Genomic DNA, 20,012 nt, shown 5'->3' with positions numbered 1-20,012 from the left:
AGGAGAGAAAAGGAGGTGGACCGAGGAAGCATTGGGCCGGATAGAGCCCAAAACAGGGGAGGGAAAAGAAAATGCTTTGAACTTTTTATTTGATTTTCTGTTTTTGAAATTTCGAGATGTTACATGAATCGAACACGCAGAAGGCAGTAATCCACAGGTTACCTCAGAAGTTACCAATCATAACAAACTGAGATAATAACCAGCCACGATCGACTCAGTATCGCACAAGCCCAGAACCCCTGGCACATGATGAGCACAAAACACACCACAGCATGTCATTTGCCTCCTATTCATAAAAATGATCCACAGCTTGCATAATTCACTACAGAAAATTCAATCTTTGAATAAATATTCTACAAAAGGTACAGTGGTTGCTGCTATCGCACATTTGCACTAGCAGCGGCGCCACCTGCCTACCAATACACTAAACCCTGAAACTGCAGGTAAAAACTGTGACGGATTTAACCGAAGCCCCCACTTCACAGAATCCTAAACTTTTGAGCACAGATGAGGTGCTTTCAATCTTTTCGGCATAGGGCAGGAAGCTCACGTCTAGATGTTATTGATGGAATGTCATGTCTTGGCATACTTGCCAACATACGCCTGCATGCAATACAGCCCGGTTAGAGCACAGAAATGAGGTCAATATAAAGTTGAGTGAACATTGCAGAAAAAAGATTAAAAGAGCAACGGGGGAGGGGGCTGAGGTAACCTGTACAAGTTTGTTTAGTTTTTCTTTAGAGTAGGACATGTAGATATCAATCTTTTCTTTTGTTGGAGGGGTATTTTCCACCGTGCTTATAACTTTGTCGACAACCTTCTTCACAATGGTTTTATGAACCTCTCTGCTCAACTGACCCTCTTTCCATGTAGGTTTAAGTGCTTCTTTCACAAAGTCCGCAAGTGCAATTTTAAACATCTTCAGTGCCTTGGAGTCCTTGCTCTTCTTATTATCACCATCTTGAGCCTCTCCATCACTATCTTTGGTCTCTCCTTTCTTGTTTTCTGAAGGCATGGTTTCATTAACCACCGAAGCAGCAGTGTGACCAGTCGGTACACCTGAATGAGGTAAGAGCATAGTGTTGCCATTACTGCTACCAACAGCCATTGGTATCTGAAATGTCTGAGGAGCCTGCTGATGCTGTTCAGATGGAATAGACAGTGCAGATTGGACCATGCCTGCTTGTTGCTGTGCCCAAGGCCACGGATTGGGTTGAATAGCTGGAGGCGCAGCAGATGAAGTGACCATCAAGCTCGAGTTCATATTAGGCTCTGATGATTGTAGTCCAACAGTACCAGCACCCAAACCAGCATTTCCAAAGAATTGTGCCAAAGATGCAGTAACACGTTGAAGTTCTTCGCTTTTTGCTGCATTATGAGAAACAGGAGGTCCAACCATATCAGCTGAGGTGGAAGTTGGGACAAGAGATAACCCTTGCAAGGATTGACTCTGAGTTTGCACATTTGGAGCAACCGGCTGGAAATTCTGCATGTTTTGTATGCTTTGAGCACCACTGTCTTGACCCAGCCTGGGCATGTCCATTGTTGCCTGAGCCTGACTCTGCCCAGCATGCACAGTTTGAACATTCTGTGGAACTTGACCAGCAACAATGAAATTATGTCCATTATGTGCAGAGAGATTTGGCAATGCCTGTGCCCCTAGACCATAGCCATGTTTGTTGTGTCCCATATGAGGAGCAACTGGTTGGCCCTGCAAGCTAGGAGTTGAGTTATTTGCAGCTGCCTGGGGAACAACAAACTGTTCTTGCGGATGTACTGAAAATTTGCTTTGCTGCATGTGGCTATTCGAAGGCAACGAGGATGTAATATTCTGCGAATGAGTTGTGACTGGAAGAATTGGTGGCCTCGGAATTTGTGGAATTGCAGCTTGGCTCTGAAGTATTTGACCCAAGTTTTGCTCTGCTATAATATTAGCAGCATGCATCCCAGTTTGCATACTCAGATTGCCAGCTGTTGCAGCTGCACTCTGACCATCTGTGCCAGATACCTTGTCATTATTCATGCTATCTGCACTAGTTTGGACAGGAGTTAATAGCTGTGGCTGTTGTAAAGCAGCAACTTCAGGTTTGTTTTGGACTAGTGAACCAAAATCTTCCTCAGGAATAATCAGGTACTGGCTCTTTCCGGCATCTTTTGAATGACGGTTTTCGTACTCATAGCGAGAATCATTTCTGCCAATACTCTGAGAAGCAACATTTTCCCTGTCACCTCTGGGTAAAATCTGTGAAGTTGCATGCATCGCATTATTTTGTTCATCCCAGTTTGAGAAATTTCCTCTTGCTGTACGCCCATCGTTGTAATTCAAAGGCTCATCAGGAGCACTCAGACCCATCTGCCTCTGGGGAGCTTCCTCATGGAGATATGGACAATTTTCACCACGACGACATCGACCTTCAGCAAAAAATTTACAGGGGTTTTTATTTACCCTGCGTTGCTCAGTCCTATTCCCATATGATGAATCAGGGCCAACTCTATCATGGGCACTTTCCCTAACCTCATCTCTCCAACCACCATGAGAAGCAGCAGAATCATCATGAGCATATCGGCAACTAGCACCTCTGCTGCATCTCCCTTTGACAAAATTATGGCATTGTTCAGTAGACCGGTAATCCCTTCGGGGTTCAGATCTTTCCCAGGTCCCATCATCGTAACGATTCCGAGATTGCCTACTCTGTAAAAAGTCATTCTGTTCTCGTGAATCCATAGATTCCTTGCTCTGGTACCCATATCTTTCCCTTGGGCCAGCAGGATAATGTTCTTCAAATGGCCTGTGCTCACCATCTTCATGAAGGAACCTGCAATTCAAGCCTCTTCTGCATCTACCAGCTACAAAATCTCTACAAGGCAAAGGCCCTCCAGATGTTCTGCCTCTCTCAACCCTCCACTCAGACCCACGGTCAGCAAAATAAGGACTTCTGCTTCGGCCTCTGCCTCGGCCTTTGCTTCTGCTCCTGCTCCTGCTCCTGCTCCTGTTTCTGCTTCTGCTTCTGGAACGACTTCTGTTCCTGTTAACAGAAACACACATGGTAGAGAAAAGGTACTGCTAGTAAACCGAATCTTGAAATGACATTCCAAATAATACTATTCTAGTAGATGTTGTGACTGAGTTTAAATTAATATACCATCTCCCAAATCAAGATTGATTAAAACTTCAGAGAGACAGAGAGAGAGGTTCTTCACAAGTAGAACACAAAAAATCAAGACCCGAATATCCAACTCCTTGCTTCTAGTTCACAGTGCCTGAATGACGACATGGTGCTTGTGTACAAGTACAGGTGGTTAGCAAGTAAACCTAATGCAGAAATATTGACCTTGATTTATTTTACAGAAACAGAGTAGTCGTATATTCTGTCTTCGATACTTCCATAAATAAAATTCACTTAACATTAGCTCAAAAACTTGTTCGCGGACTATATACAGAGAACACATAATCAAATTGCCACTATTTGCACAGACAAGGAAACTAATTACTAGTTCAACAATACCTGCGTGATCTGTTCCAAACACCTCTTGGAGATGGACTGCGACTGCGCTGCCTCCATGCATCTGGATCAGAAGGCAACCTTGAAGAATAACCACGACTAAGAGCTGTACCCCATCCATCGCCATGTCTTCTGTCATTGGCATATCTGTTTATACCTTGGATACCAGCAGTCTTTTCCAAACCTCCCTTGCCCCACTCTTTATTATCATGCTCATCAGCCATTCTAAGAGGTTGTAATCTTTCAGAGGATGCCTTAGATTGCATTTCCTTGGTATCTTTATTGAACCCATCAGTCTGCTCCTGCTCATGTCCAGCACTACCGTGGTGCATGGACGTATCATGTTTTGGGAGCAAATCTCCACCTTTACGGTGAACATCCATATTCTCAGGAGGAGACTCATCTTCGCTGATCTCAACTATATCAGGAGATCCTTCCTTTGTGTCCCACTTGGACCGCTGTTTCCTAGAATCACCAGTCATTTTAACCCTTCTTTATTAATCTCACGAAATTAGAATATTAAATAGTTCCAGGTACAGGACCCTCCTTCCTCCTTGTGCAACAATATTCTTCTGGATCTCTGAAATATTCAAGGAATATGTATATGGTTATGATTAATCAAAGAATGGATTGCTTCAACAACATAGGCGTGAGACAGCTAGGTACAGTAGCTGAAAGGAAGATAAAACTAAAATTATGTTCTAAAATCCCAGATTCCATATCTTCAAAAGTTCAAATCAAAACTGTAATGAAGTTTGGAAGTCAAAAACACTTCAGGCCAATTTACAGTTATCTAATTATGAACATATCATGGCACATTGGCAGGATGTGGCTGGCCAACTCCCCAATCATGTTCCCTACCACATGGCAGTTGTTCATTGTTCGAATACTTGGCAGTGGATCCTAAGGGCTCATTTGGTTGCTCGGAGCGTTCCGGATTCATAGGCGATTCTTGCGGAACGGCATCCAAATGACAGTGATCAAAACGTTTCAGCAGGAAACGTTCCATGGAATCAGGCCGAATCACTGAAATGGCTGGGATGCCGTTTCTCCCGATTCTTTCCCGATTCAGCCCTTCTGTTCAGCTGTTGCGAGATTGCCTCAAAAATCCATATTTTCAATCTCTTTTCCCTATAAGTTAAACCTTCTAAAAGGCTCCAAAAAATCTACCAATTTTTGTGTAGGTTCTATAATCCATAAGCAACCCATTTTAACCGGTTGCACTTAAAAAGCCTTTACAGAATTCAAATTAAAATTCATTGAAGTTGACTGTTTTTGCACCTTCCATGAATTTTTAGAGCTTTAAAAGGATTCCCAACAATTAGGAAAAATTCACCAATATTCATCTTAGTTAATGGACTAATTTCTAAAATTATCTCCAGCTCTAAGTTATATAGTGAAATTTCAAGTTTCTTCACATAACCTCACTTTTCATGAATTTGATCAATTCCAATTAAATTCAAATGATGCAACAATTGCTCAAAAACGATCAGAGTGTATATGTATGTCCATTGTTGTTATTGCAAAAAAAAAAAAAGAGAAAATCAGCAAAGGACAAAGTGGTCAATTGCACCACCATCCTCTCTTTCAAGAAACCAAATCCAGACAGCTAACCAAACTGTTTCGAAAGGTGATTCTGATTCAGCAGAGAAACATTTCCAGGGAGAATCCGGAACTGAAATGTTTATAGGAGAAACCAGAACCCTACCAAACGCACCCTAAATCTTTCACGTCAAAAATATAGTTGAAATTATCTCTTAAAATCCGATGACTCCATGCATGAATGGGAACTTTTATTTGAACCCCGAGGCAATCAATGGTGAGCAACAAGCAGCATGAGCGAATCATGCACACGGGCGAGCGCCAAGCAGCACGAGCGACTCATGCGCGTGGGCGAGCGTTTGTTTTGGTGATACATTTTCATAGATCAGTTCTGTTTGGTTCATTGGTTCCATTTTCATTTTTTTTTTCTTTTTCGTTTTTTCAGACTATATGTTGCATCTTTTTTTATGTCTTCAATGTAGGGAACACAAAGATAAGATCCTCAGCTCTGGAAGCCTGGATGGCAAGAGCAGACAGCTGAAAGGGCATCATGAGATTAACAGCAGCTTATTTATATTTTCATTCATCAGGAATAGTTCCCAATCAAGACACATGGAAAAACTTCTTGTGTGCAACTTATCTCATTACAACACAAACAGGGCATACAGCTTACAAGTAACATGAGGAATACAGTACATGCTTTCTACACTTACAAGGCAGCTAAATCTAAAAAATTCAGTCCTGCTATCAAGAAAATATTTCAAGCAGTAATTGCAGAAATCTTGGGCATCAACGAGTTGCATCAAAATTTCTCCCTCAATTACTGTTACAGCGTTTTGCCGAACTTGGTGGATACTTAAGGTTCAGTTGCTACTATCTCTGATTGCTGAGACCCTGGGCACTGACATTATTAGCATTACACTGATGTTTCTCCCTCGATTGATGTGTTCCAACGATTTTGCCAACTTGGTGGCAATTAATAGTTCATTTGTTTCTTTAGATAATTGCTAGCTAGAGTCTTGAGGACTAAACCAAAAGGGCAGAAACTCCAAAAGGTTGCTTTTACATAATCCTGCATATGAGAAAGATAATTCTATCAGGCCCATGAATTCCTTCATGTTTTCTCCCAACTACAATCATCTCAATGATAGTTCTACTTTCTAGGCACATCAAGGCTACATTGTCTAAAGAACCTAAGTATCCACCAAACGCTGTTATATGGTTTCCGCTAAAAGTCAATCAAACAAAGTATGATTGCTAGGTCAGTAAGATAGCTAGTCCATCACGTACAACTGACAACTAAGCAGAACACAAGAGATCCTTGGTTGCAAGATTTCACATTATGCACAGCATTTGTCAACAATTTGGTCATCATTAACTGTATTACTGTATACTAGTAGCCAACATTAAGAAAGTGAAACATATCTTTGCATTTCTTAAAGTGAAATATTGTATAGACGACTAAAGCATGCAGCTTAAACTCTAACAACAGCAATTCAGCAAATCATCAACGCAAATGAAGGCAGTGGAAAGAAGACCCAAAAGAATAGCCTATAAGAAATTAAAAACAAAACTGTAATGGTGTCTTTAATTTGACATTTACATATTATCCAGAACGATGCAAAGAAAAAATTCAGGACAATGACATACAGTGTGTCTTAAGGTGTCCCATGGGACAAACTAGTAATCGACCATGAAAAACAAGGTCACATAGTTTGTTTGTTGAGACAGGAAGAATGAGACATAGATACCAACCTGAAATCGTACTTAGCAGTTGCCCTGAGATGATGAGTCAGACCAGCACCACAGATTTCGATATCCAAGCAGAAATCACGAGACCTTACCACGCTTATTTTCCATCTGAAAAATAAGGGACGGAAATTAACTTGTTTAAAATCGAGAAAGACTTAAAATTGATCATTGTAGGCCAAACTAAAATCTGAAAAAAAAAACTGACAACAGGAAAGGTAATCTGACTAGGACGAGTTATGGGAAAAATTCAGGCACAGTCCCACCAAGCGTTGGTGGTGAGTGCATATTCCATCAATCTCACAAACAACATTCATTATGTACGTGGTGAACGACCATTCTAGTCTACAGGAATCATATGCGCAGGACATAAAAAAATACATGACGCATTGCGTTCAATGGCATGTGAGCGAACTTTGGAATCCAGCCAAGCAAAATACTGGTCTTGCAATGCAATGTGAGGGCCTAATCCCACGCATAGCCTAGCCAGTAGCAAAAAGGAAACAGATTTAACAACACGCTCGCACTAGGGCAGCTAGTCACAGCGGTTTATACCAAGGAAACCAGGACGAACGAACTCAGCCTAGGATACGCGATTCGAAGCGCTGGAGCACAGAAGATTTACCCGCATCATCTGCAGCATAAATCCCAGAAGAATTCAAATCCCCCACTTCAGAAACGAGGGGTAAACCCTAGAGTGAATCTCGGATACCTAGGCGGGGCGCAAAGATCTCGGATTAGAGAGAGAGGTCTGGAATTGGGGGCTAACATTGCAGCGAAGAATAGAAGAGATTCCGCGGGACAAAACGAAGAATCCTTGGGGAAAAGCAGGTTAGGGTTCCTTACCGCCTAGCGAAGGAACCAGTCCGAGTACGGACGGATCTCCACTCCACTCCGCGCCACCGACGCCAGTCCAGTGGTGGATTGAAGACGACGACAAGGAATTTCGCGAAAGCGGGGTGGCTCGCAGCGGCCGGGGGAGGAGGCGGGTGGCGTTTCGGCGGCGGTCAGCGGAGCGGAGCGGAGGGAGGGGAACGGATAGAGCCGCGTTGATTGCTTAGGGCTGCGGGAGCGAGGCTGTTGTCCTTATTTATTTATTTATTATTATTATTAAGGTTTTTTTTAGCAATGCTACTCAGAAAAAAAATCAAAATTAGACAATAAATATGAGCATATTTGTTACTACCTACGTTTTCAAATAATTGTTACTGTTAATTTCACGCATCAATATTTGACTGTCAATTTTTTACAAATACCTACATAAATTATTCTAAGTATACAATATTCTTAAACTAATATTTTAAAATTATTATTGATCAAAGTTAAAGTTACAATAGTATCGGTGTCGATTATTTAAAATAGAGGTAGTAAAATAGATAATATATTGTCGTATTTATAATTTTAGCATTTGTATTTAACACATTATTTACTAAAAATAAAATTTTGATACACCGTACGTCGAAAAACCGCAGATCCGATCATATTCAGCACCCCCGTGTGCTAAATATGGCCAATGTGTTGGCACATCATGTGCCAAATATCAACCGTATTTGGTATATTATGTGTCGAATACGGGCTACAGTGCTGTATTCGACATACGATGTGTCAAATATGTCTTTTTTCCTACCGCATCGTGTGCCGAATACAGTTGACATTTGGCACACGGTGTGTCGAATACGGGCTACAGTGCGGTATTCGGAATATGGATTTTTAGCGTACGGTATATTGAAAATTTATTTTTAGTAAATGATACGCTCAATATGGATACTGAATTTATAAATACAATACCATATTATCTATTTTGATAAATACACTCATATATATTGTCTAATTCTGGATTTTCGTCTTGCTACATCTCGGTAGCAAACTTAAGTACGGGGTATTTTTCACTGATACATCGGTATTCAGTAGCATTTCTATAAGTACGTAAGTTTTGACAGCCATTTTAAGTAGACAAAGCATTACCCTTTTTTTAATCATACACATGTCTAAGTAAATGAAGATAAAATATTCCAGTCCCTTTTCTTTTCCTTTTTTTTCGTATTTGTTGACTAGGCGTCTGGGCTGGGGAGTATACTACATGCACCGTACATGAGCGGGAGTGCCGCTAAAAAATTAATTAATCAAAGAACCAAATCAAATAATGAAAAACTAGTGCTAATTGATCAGCGTAAGGCTAATGAATGAACTCGATCGACGGATAGGTAGATTGCACGCGCGCATGACTTGATCGAGGCCAATCCGATCCCAGCATCGATCGAGAGACAGCTTGCAGCTATACCAACTACCCCACCTTCCTAATCTTGTTGCTGCCGCCGGCGGCGACGGTTTCCTGCTGATCCGGCGCCCCTTTGACCTTGCCGCCACCGGCCGCTGCTGCGGCGGCCTTCTTCGTCTTCTCCTGCAGCTCGCGGACCACGACGGCCCTCAGCGCCCGGAGCTGCGCCTCGTGCCTGGCCGCCTCCTCCGGCCCCATCGCCGACACGTCCCTCGCCACCGCGCGCCTGATCGCCCCCAGCGCCCGCGCCTCCCGCGGCACGCCGCGGAACTCGTGCGCGACCGCGCCCGCGCCGGCGGGGCGGAAGGCCAGGGTGCGGACGTCCACGCCGAACTCGCGCGCCACCCCGCGGGCCTCGGAGACGAGCTCGGCGTACTTCGCCGCGAACAGCACCTGCTTCTGCTGCTGCTGCTGCTGCCACACGGAGGCGGCGGGTGAGGAGGCCGCGGGCTTGTTGGCGCCGGTGGCCATGGCTCTCTTTGATCGCTCGGCTCGCCCTGGCGATTGGATTAGGCACGTAATGAATTGGATTAGGCACGTAATGAGATCGCCTGGCCTATGCGCCCATATATATAGCCCTACGATCTACACCTGGCCTTTACTTAATTAATTCGGTTTCCGATTATAATTATTAGCCAATTAGTACTCCCTGTTAAACAATGTAAGACATATTTATTTAAAAATTCAAAATTTATAAGTTTTGATGGATAATTAGTTAAGTTATAGATATTTTTAGTATACAAACTTTGTTCCAAAAGATTTATATTTCAAAGTATTTTAAATATAATGTTAATTTTATAGTAATTGGCAAAAATATTATAAGAGAAATTGGCAAAGTTTGATGATTTTTTCAAAACAAAATACGTTTTATATTGTTGAGTTGAACAGAGGGAGCATTTTTTTTAAAAAAAATTAGGTAATAATCGAGACTTTTGTAGGGAAATTAATGGGGACGTTTTTTAGGGAAATTAATTGGGACATTTTTTTTAGCAGCAGCCATTTACGAGTCGGAGTAACTAACGGATGGAAACATAAACGGCTGGGCCCTGACGGAGCCCGAGGCCCACTCATGTGTCGGCCCGGTCAACATATTTTTGCTTGGGCCCTTACGGCCCATAATTAGCGGGCCCATTCAGGCCCAGCAAACCTTGCACCTATGGCCTCCGTGGGCTGGTGCTTGGTAGACTTGGGCAGGGGAGGGAGGTGGGGAGAGAAGAGGAGGGAGGGGTTCGCCATGTAGGGATGAAAACGAACGGGAACGGTCGGAAAAACCTTCTAACCGTTTTTATTTTCATATTTTCTCTCGAAAACGAAATCGAAAACGGGAAAGCCGAAAACGGATACAAACTCGGGAATGTCGGGATATCAAAAACGAACCAATCCGAACATAAATATGCGGGTATCAGTCAGGAACCGATAATTTAAAATGAGAACACCGATCCGTAGAACAATGATTTCAAGCATCGGCGCGACACATAATTAATTCACACCAACAAAAGTAATTTATATCATACACAGATGAACCACGTAATGACATAAGTATCAACTGAAAAACAACTATCATGTCGTAACTCGAGTACTCGGCATAACATACAATCATACAGAGACTAGGATTGTAGGTGGTATAAGAGCTTGAACAACATCGGTAGGTTAGCAGCCGACCGAGATTGGACTACTGGGATCTGGTTGAACTTTGGGATAGAGGTTATGTTTGGACTGGCCGGCCGGGCTTGGTATGTGGGCTACATCGGGATTTGTGAAGTTTGATCTCAATTAGAAAAACGGAAAATTCTAGATTAAAAACGGAAAATCCGAAAACGGTCGGAAAAACTCCATAACCATTTTCATTTTCACATTTTCTTTCGAAAACGGAATTAAAAACGGACAAGAAAATATAGAAAACGGATCGCAACGGAACGGGATTTATCCCGTCCGTTTTCATCCCTATCGCCATGGACATCATCTCGCAGCTGCAGGAGCAGCTCAACGAGATGGCCATGGTTGCCGTCAACACCTTCGGCACGCTGCAGCGCGACGCGCCGCCCGTCCGCCTCTCCAACAGCTACCCGGACCCGCTCAACCCCAACCCGAACCCCGACGACACCTCCAACCCCCAGGCCCAGCCCAACCCCGGCGCGCCGCCCGCGCTCGATCTCGCCGAGCACCCCAAGGCCATGAGCCACGCTCTCGTCCTCGCCGCCAAGAAGGTAGGTACCCTCTCCCTCTCTTTCTTTCCCTTGTCCCTTACCTCTCGGCCTCGCCACCTGCTCGACCAAATGCCCGCCCGGTGATTCCTCGATCGTTTGGTGTGATTACTGCAAGAATGTGAGGGCGGGGATCTGACTGTCCTATTATAATCATGCTCTCTTAGGACCGTGGCTGCAAAGGACTAGTTATTTAATTTTGCTTGCTTGTGCTTCTGTGGAGTAATAATGCTTACAAAACCATGTCTCGACCAATGAAACTGTGTCACCCCCACTTGCTAAGTTACTAGCCTTTATCTCTTGCCTGTGTGCACTGTTTGTCTGAAGTGCCAAATTTTCAGCATTGTGGAGTTTGTATATTTTACATTAATTATATCAATCGTCTAGGAGTGTCATTGCAACAATTTTCTGCAGACAGTGGAATGATGCACAGCATGATACTCCTGTTTGTATAAAAAAAGACCTATCCTTTTTTTGTTGCGTGTGTACATGTTTTATCCGTCCTAATGGCATAGTTGAAACGTGCTTATAGCGATTGCTTTCAACTTTTTTGCTTCTTCTCTGACAGAGGAAGAATTATGGCCTTCTATGCAGTTTGATGCTCTTGTAGTGGCGTTGCCACTATCGTCAGAAGAGGATCAGTTGAAAAGGATCAGAGAGCTACAGGTAGGTATCAGACAGTCAGATTAATTGATCCATCAGTAACTTTTGAGGGATGGGTATCAGGCTAACCTGTGCTATGCAGGCAGAGAATGAAATTGTGGGATTGGAGCTTCAGAAACAACTTGAAGCTGCTGGTAACATGCTTCTCACTGTACTGAGTTCCCGCATTTATGTGAAGTTCTAAGCATGATACGGCTGATTACTGATATGATGTATCTTGTTTGTGTTACAGAACTGGAGTTGAAGCAGGTTGAGGTGTTGTTTAATGAAGCAACAGACAACTGTATAAATTTGAAGAAGCCAGATTAGTAACTATGCATGTAAGCTTGGATGGATTCCTTCCACAATATCTCAGTACACTATCGATCGTCAATATTTTTTTCCTTCTGGTTTCTAGCGCATAACCCGTAACAGGCTTGAGCACAATTGTTCTTGCGATGTTTACTGCAGTACATGCTAGATGCACAACAAGAATAGCTTATGCAGGCCATGGACTTAAAGTACCGATTTATTGAATCTCTTGGCTTTATGTTTAAACTCAAATTTTCCAAGTGTCACCATTTATCCTGAGGAAGGCCTTCTGCTTTTCTGACGAAATCCAATGTTTCACATAACAGATTTGCTGAGAGCACATTTTCTAGTCTTTGTGTTGTCCAATGCTTGTCAGTTAGATTTCTAAACACTAATGCCAGCTCTGTCATGTTAACTTGTCTGTACTATGAAAGCACTTGCTGGATTAGGAATTAAAGTTTGTTGTATGAATAGTTCAGAATCAATTCAATCATTTCACACATAAATTGTGCTTGTATTCTTGTTGGATGAGTCTGGTCCTTACGAGCTGCCTCCCTTCTGGATTTCTTATATAGAATTCAGCTTCTAGTTTCCTGACTCAGTTACTTAGTGGCACCCGGATCTAGGGCTTACAATTCTCCCATCCAGGCCCTTGAATGGACCAATAGTACTGTGAAAGAAAACATATAATTTTCTAAAGATTATTTAGACACAAAAGCTAATATTGATTAGAATTCTAGTAGCTCTGATGCTGTAAACATACTCTGTGCTCACACATGAAAAAGAAAACAAAGCGGACATGCATCGCCTTCTAAAATCTTATTTGATCAGATCCAGTGCTCAGCTGCACATCCATCATCCCAGCTCAAACATACTTGGAACTACCGAGACCTGCAACAAGAAGAGGCGCCATGTGAACTCCCAACACTCATAAAAAGGTACTCTTCCTTCTCCTTGCTTACTGGGGTCAGTGATGGTGATGAGGCCGGTGCCATTGAAGAAGCAGTTCCATGAGTTCCTCCCCCTGGCCTGGTAGTAGGTGTTCATCGCCATCGACGCCCGTGACAGCAGGCTTTCGGGGTGGGTGCAGCCTCCGGTGCCCTGGATCTCGCCGCAGTCGCTCTCGGAGCAGGCGAACTCCAGGTTCGCCGTCAGCGCAGCCTCCTCCGCTGAAGGCTTGGCGACGCACCATGTCTTTTCTGACTGCAAACAAGCAGCAGCATGCCATGAACAAAAAGAAGGAAATCATGCTGGTTTGGATGCTGCAGAGCGGAGCAGAACAGAACGATTGGAAGAAGCTCAGGAGAGTTTCACCTCTCGATGACGTAAGGTTGTTAGTGCTGCTGCTTCTGCTGGTGAATGAATCGGTGTAAAATCAATTCGGTTAAAAATGTCAATTCTGGGTACAATTTGGCTAAGCGAAAGGAGGAAATCTGAATAAACTCAAGGCTATAAGAGATGTGTACCATCACTGTGGAGCACGGATAGTGCAACGGCAACGAAGGCGACGAACTTGGCGCGGGATGATGCCATATCTTTTCTCTTCTATAGTAGAGAATGCAAGAATGCTCTCTTTTCTGTATACTTTTGATGCAACAGCAGAGAAGAAATGCTCGCGATGTGGTTTTGTTTTGGCCAAATTTATAGGGAGGAAGAAGAAGAAGCACAAAGGGCGTGTAGCAGAAACGGCTGCTGTTGTTACTGCAAGAAACGGATGCTGTTACCACTACGAGAATTTCTACTACTTAAAACGGATGCTGTTAATACAAGAAACGGATGCTGTTACCATTATAAGAATTTCTACTTTACTTAAAAAGTCTCTACTGCATGAATCAGATCCCGCTTGTGCGTCTGCAGGTGGGCCGCTGTGTTCTGCTCCCCGTTTTCCGAGTTTTTTTATTTTTATATTTTTTCGATTAAAAATTTAAATAAATCCAAAAGGTGCGCTGGGCCTTTTCTCTCGCAAGATCGCGCCGCCTCAAGCCCAAGCGCCGCCACCTCGCCGCCTCAAGCCCGATTCGCCGCCTCGCCGCCGGCCCGATCGCACCGCTCCAGGTCTCTACCGCATCCGCTCCACGCTCCAACTCCAGGTCACAGCCGCCAAGTTCCCGGCCGCCGCCGCCAGTGTGGCTCCGCCGCCGCCGCTCCCTGCTCCACCGCTCTCATGCGACGCGCCCGTCCATCGCCCCGGCCGAGTTCCACCGGAGCCCCGCCAGGGCCGGCACGTGCGCGGCTCGCTACTCTCAAAAAAAAAAAATTTGTTGTGAATTCCCCCCAGAACTCTCCGCGTCCCCCCAAAGCCCCCCAGGCTCCCAGAGTCCCAGCGCCCTCCACTTACCCATGGCGGCGCCGGAGCAGGAGCCCAAGCCCGAAGCCGTAGGCCCATCGCCATCCCGCGAGCCGCCTCTGGAGCCAGAAGCCTATACCCCTGCCACTGCCGGCGGCCGGGCGCTGCAGCCATGGGAGCAGCACGCCGCCGTGATCAACCTCCCGCGCTACGACTACCACGCGTCGGTGTCCCTCCTCCTCCGCTCCTGCTCAGGCTTCCTCATCACCTGCCCCATCAGTGCGTGCCCTGTTCCCTTTTAGAGTTTATTTCTCCATTTTAGCAAGTTTGATTAACTTGGAAAGATATATAGGAGTAACCTGCTCAAATTAGAAACTTTCCGGTGATGGATTTTCGTGGATTCTCGCGGCAGTCGCAACTACCAAGCACTAGAGTTAGTTGTGGATATTGGAGGCGCCAAGGTAGCCTTTTTTAAGGGAAAAACGTAGGTACCATTATGCTAGCATCTGTGTTCGAGTTCTAATGAGCAGTGATTCTGAGGCAAAACTAGAGTTCTATTACGAAATGTGTTTGAGTTCCAATTGTCTGAAGGCTATATTGCTGCACATGGACCCATGAATCTGTGTGTGAAAACCTGATGAATCTCTGAACCTATCAAACTCTGAATTATGCTGATCCATAACCGTTCGGGTGGGCTTTCTGCCATTTCCATGCCATGGAAAGGCTTTCACGAAGATCAGTATAGCGAGCTGTCCAGTTGAGCTCGCTGTGGATTTTGGATGGGTCGCTGTATACCTCAGCATAGTCTCCGAGTCTACAGGTAAGGTATTCAATCTTGATGGAAGCTCCTGTTGCCTTCTTGCATGCTTCTACAAACTCCTTCACTGGTATACCTGATAAAACATGAAATACTTTATTCAGAAACGAGGGAAGATACAATCTTAAATAAGTGGGCGTGTTATTGTGCAATTGTGGTCTCATTATTTATATTTCAATAACCTTGGCCTGTTCCAACATTGTAGATTCCAACTTTGCTAGCCTGATCTTTATTAAGAGCTTTGACATGGGCATCGACAAGATCTGTGGCATCTTTGTAGTCCATAATGCAAGTTCCATCTGCAGTGGAAATCCTTCCGTGTTCATGCGGCTCTGGCCTTGGAGCTTCCCCTAGCCGTCCCTCTGGGTCCGATCCAATCACGTTGAAGTATCTAATTTATCGGAACCAGGAACCAACTTAGAATTATTCTATGGATTATATTCTAATCTAGGTAAGGAAAACCAAACCTTAAGATCATGACAGCCATGTTCAATTTCTTTGACTTTGTGAAATCTAAAATGATGTCCTCTGACATCTTCTTTGCCTTTCCATATGGGTTGATGGGATTCTGCATTTGTCTAGCAAATAGTTAGAATGAAACTATGGATATTATCCATAGAACTTGGAAAAGGGCTCATGCATTGAGAGGCCAACCTGAGGAGTTGTTTCTACAATAGGCATCGGATCAGGTTCGCCATATGTTGATTTCAAGCAACACTGTGGAAGTAGATGGCCATATATGGAGATTTTGTTACGATGATAAAGGAAAATAAGGGTGTTTTGCTACATACACATCAAAGAATTGCACAGGAATCAACCAAACTAGCATGCGATTGGAAGAAGGGGTGCCCCTGGCTGGCTTTTCTAGCTCCATGGTCCTGGACGCTTCCAAAGGAAAAATAAACATCCTTTTCGTCTTCGAGCATATTATATAGCTCCTGCCGAATGCTCCCTCCCTGGAAAAGGATGATGCAACATATTAGCTTATGAAACACAAATTGTCGGTAAATGACAGAAAATGGTGGGTATTTCAATATGATTTCTAATACACCCGTGGTGGGTATTTCAAATGCACTACTCTATGTATTTCAAAACCCGCTGTGGCTGGGACGACAGTTCTGAACCAGAGACCACCTTGCCCAATGGTTATGTGACATTCTGTGGAAACAAAGTACCCCTAAGGGCTTAACTTTATGAAGTATACAACATTATTGTAAAACATAAATACATTTGAGTTTGAGGAAAAACATATTGTAGTATGTGCTGATCTTTCTACCTTTTCTCTTTGTTTAGCATTGGTTCCGAAATAAGATATATGTTTTTTAGTTGAACATTGGTTCTTAGTTTGGATCTTATTTACTTTGTAGTTTAGCCCTTTGCAGAATGTGACATGTTTTCTAATAATACTTTTCTACAGTTTTGGAATAGAAACAGAGTTCTGGATGTTGCACAGTAGTGCGTCATTTGTAATATGAAACTACAAATAAGAATGAGGTTTGTCCCTAATTTGCTGTTATGGTGTTTACTCATGCATTGTGATATTTTAGCTGCTGGTCTGCGGACTCATACAGCATGCTGTATCATGTGTTACCTTTGTTTATTCCATGTGCCCTGTGAAGTCCACTACACACCTTCTCTGTCCACATGTTTTTCCATTGATACATGAAGCATCACTTGCACTGGCAAAAATTAGGACGATATACCATCTCTATCCCGCTTGTTTGTATTTGTACTTCTTTGAATATCTTTCTAATATACAGTGCACATGTTACAGCAGATAATGCATTTCTTCGGACGAAACAATTTGCTTTCATTTATTTCTGAGTTGAGACACCCTTGCACGCACTCTAAATTTTGCATTTGACACCGACTCAATGACACCAGGTACTGAATTAGTAGATATATATGTTCCTAATTTTCACCTAATGTAAGCGATATGGTATATAGCATGCCAAACTATAAAGGATTCTAAATAAAGACATACAGACAGTACAGGACACTACTATGTTTTTGTCTTTTGCTTGGACTATTTTATGTTATTTCCCCATGATCGATTGATTTCACTGATGTGCTCGCCAGTTTCGATGCTTGTTCATGTATGTGTGATTGATTTATCGCGTGTAATTTCACAGAAGCGAATCAAAAAGCATCACAGTTCTGACTCTCTGTATATATCAGTGTTTGTAACTTGGTGTGTCAATATGAATCTTGGAAGGCTTGGCTCCAACAGCTGTGCTAGACTCTTGCCACTGTTAAGACGATGGCAACGTATATTATAGCGTAAAAATATTTGACGCCCGTTGTAATGTATGAGCACTAAGGACACACAGCCCTATAGGATGCCCTGTGCCCATCTGATTAGGATATGCTATTCTTTAAAAGTCTCAAATGATTTTATTTTTCTTAATTATATCATAAACCTTTGATTAGGCTAATCAAATTTCAGTTGAACATGTTTCTGGTGTACTACTTCGATTTGTCTGTCTTAATATTGGTAATTATTTACCATATCAACTGTTTATCAAGCCATCCAATAATTGTCTACCATGTCAACTGATTATCTAGTCTCTAGAATGCTTACATTTACTTTTTAGATGATTTTCTATAGCTTTCTGTAATAAAGTGTTGTTGTAATAAAGTGTTGTTGTTACTTTATAAGATGTTTCCTGCCCAAAGTTGCTTTTGTTGATCATTTCTTTATTTTACGGTTTTTTTTATCATACTTAAGTTGTCTTTCCTCAATAAATTTTATAGTGCAAAACAGACTATGAATGTACAACATTATTGTTTACATCGAAGATGACGTCTTTGAAACGAAACATAGGTCGCACTCCATTCTAAGACCTAACCAACATGAGCAGTACATGTAATATTAAACAGCTACTATCTAAAGGTCCTGCTTGGTACTTCACAGCTAAATACATGTTTTATAGACGACGTCAACATTAGCAATGTTGGTGAATCCATGACATCTAGTGCACATTTACTACTCGTAGATGCCAGAGAACATAAGAGGCAAAGGGATAGGGAACAGTATGCGCAACAAAAAATGAAATACTAAAAAAACGTCGTGAATCCCGTCAGCAAAAGAAAGCTGTGTTTGCCCTTGTAAATCCTGAACAACATCGGTTAGTTACTTTTCAGAATGGTCAAATTGAACTAGGGCAACCAGTGCTCCCTGAATACACCCCATCTGCAAAAGTATCACATCTATACAAATCACCTTAATACATGCAAGCATAATCTTTACCGCTCTAATTCAGTGCTTCACATTGTGTCTTTAGCGAGCTCTAATGATGTTGTGTGCTCCTTTTCGACAAACTCAACACTTTTAGAGCATTATGAAACATACAACAAGGAAAATATGAATCCTAACGAAAGTACTAATTGGTTGCGATCATGATCAGCACTTAGGCAACAAATCCTTCTACTTCATTGCTAGATAAAATGAATAGATATCTAATGTCATCTTACAATATTACCAATCAGTTAGTACTTAAATGACATCTTTCTTGTTTTGAAAGATAAAAGATGAAACCATGTGTTTACATTGTATGTATAGTTTTTGAAGTTCTGTGCAATCCATATTTAAAGATACAAATGGGGTCTATAGTTTATATTTGCTTATATATTTTTTTATTATGGTTTAAATAATATAACAGGTGACCGTAAATTTATTTTGTTTTAAATTTGACTTCCACGATAATGTTACTGATTTCATGTGCATGCTTTCGTCGCAATATTATTAGTTACACGTGTGTTACATATGCACATTAACTATTCTATAAAAAACACTCCATCCTCATGCTTATCGCAAATTGGCGATCTGCTTCTAGTCTTGACACCGCTCCTGGAGTGGCATTAGGTGGATTTAAGGGTGCAACTTTATATGCTCTGATTGACATATAGTTAGTGTGCAAAATACAATTGTTTCATGTAGAATATAGATTTTTGTTGCAATGCTCAGACACTTAACTAGTAAAATAAAAACGTCTAAGTGCGTTGTCGTTGCCAATGCAACATGAAGGCGGGGATATTCGAATGCTGCCAACGCAACAGGATCAACTTTGGATCGAGTTAGGAGTACACCTAGAGTAAAAAAGGGTAGATAAATGACCAAGAATCAGCAAGATCACAATGTAACTCAATCACACATATATGCATGTTTCATCACAAACTAGAAAAAATGATCCTCTTCTAAGTATTTATATACTCTGCTCACGGCTTGCCCACGTACGTTCTGCAGCACGTATTGATTTCAGCAAAGCCCGGCCCACTGGTAACCTTATTATTCCATCATAAAAAACGACTCAGTTTATGTGATGCTGAATTTCTACTGAGAGAAATAGTAGTGACGATGAAATATCTGTAAGGTAGTGAAGAGTTTTCTAATGGGCTTGACTCTTTCAGGAACAAATTAGTAAAAAAAAAACAGTATAAATTTAATCGGACTTAGTATGGATTGTCTCTTTCAGGAACAAATTAATCACGAAAACCTCAGAAATTTAACCGGACTTGGCTCTTTAGGAACAAATTAATAATCACAAAACAGTAGAAATTAAGCCGATTATTTTCAAGATTCTGCATGCACGTTGCTGAAGGATGAAGAGAACGGAGATGGGTTTTCTGTGCGTAACTCAAATAATACCAGAAGAAAACGGGGCCTGCGACGGCGACG

General features: G+C 42.4%; 4 protein-coding genes across 14 annotated transcripts; 2 read left to right on the top strand and 2 right to left on the bottom strand.

Moving 5' to 3' along the window:
- Positions 1-252: 252 nt before the first annotated feature.
- LOC133895509 (zinc finger CCCH domain-containing protein 55-like) lies at positions 253-7,868 on the bottom strand. Of its 2 annotated transcripts, XM_062335894.1 has the most exons (6): positions 7,641-7,868; positions 7,420-7,506; positions 6,801-6,905; positions 3,507-4,083; positions 713-3,026; positions 253-603 (listed from the first exon to the last, which is right to left on the bottom strand). In XM_062335894.1, the coding sequence occupies exons 4-6, from the start codon at positions 3,983-3,985 to the stop codon at positions 574-576; spliced, it is 2,823 nt and encodes a 940-aa protein (XP_062191878.1). In that variant the 5' UTR covers positions 3,986-4,083; positions 6,801-6,905; positions 7,420-7,506; positions 7,641-7,868; the 3' UTR covers positions 253-573. The 2 variants fall into 2 exon arrangements, with proteins under 2 accessions (XP_062191878.1, XP_062191877.1); XM_062335893.1 differs by lacking the exon at positions 7,420-7,506.
- A 3,151-nt stretch (positions 7,869-11,019) lies between these two features.
- On the top strand, positions 11,020-13,367 carry LOC133895510 (mediator of RNA polymerase II transcription subunit 21-like). Of its 10 annotated transcripts, none has more exons than XR_009905616.1 (5): positions 11,020-11,279; positions 11,871-11,942; positions 12,026-12,073; positions 12,172-12,259; positions 13,095-13,367. XR_009905616.1 is itself a non-coding variant. In XM_062335898.1 (5 exons), the coding sequence occupies exons 1-4, from the start codon at positions 11,025-11,027 to the stop codon at positions 12,246-12,248; spliced, it is 456 nt and encodes a 151-aa protein (XP_062191882.1). In that variant the 5' UTR covers positions 11,020-11,024; the 3' UTR covers positions 12,249-12,259; positions 13,095-13,367. The 10 variants fall into 10 exon arrangements, 6 of the variants coding, with proteins under 6 accessions (XP_062191882.1, XP_062191881.1, XP_062191879.1 ...); XR_009905615.1 differs by having other exon boundaries at positions 13,068-13,367; XR_009905614.1 differs by having other exon boundaries at positions 13,062-13,367.
- On the bottom strand, positions 13,086-13,763 carry LOC133895513 (major pollen allergen Ole e 10-like). Its single transcript, XM_062335903.1, has 3 exons — positions 13,697-13,763; positions 13,545-13,582; positions 13,086-13,424 (listed from the first exon to the last, which is right to left on the bottom strand). The coding sequence occupies exons 1-3, from the start codon at positions 13,761-13,763 to the stop codon at positions 13,086-13,088; spliced, it is 444 nt and encodes a 147-aa protein (XP_062191887.1).
- Positions 13,764-14,107: 344 nt separating this feature from the next.
- LOC133895512 (uncharacterized) lies at positions 14,108-16,740 on the top strand. Its single transcript, XM_062335901.1, has 2 exons — positions 14,108-14,796; positions 15,540-16,740. Exons 1-2 carry the CDS (start codon positions 14,571-14,573, stop codon positions 15,686-15,688), a joined length of 375 nt encoding a protein of 124 aa, XP_062191885.1. The 5' UTR covers positions 14,108-14,570; the 3' UTR covers positions 15,689-16,740.
- Positions 16,741-20,012: the final 3,272 nt, after the last annotated feature.

This window comes from Phragmites australis, chromosome 16 (assembly GCF_958298935.1).
Source record: "Phragmites australis chromosome 16, lpPhrAust1.1, whole genome shotgun sequence".
In the NCBI taxonomy this organism is placed as follows: domain Eukaryota; kingdom Viridiplantae; phylum Streptophyta; class Magnoliopsida; order Poales; family Poaceae; genus Phragmites; species Phragmites australis.
The sequence above is the reverse complement of the archived record's forward strand: the minus strand, read 5'-3'. Positions and strand labels throughout refer to the sequence as shown.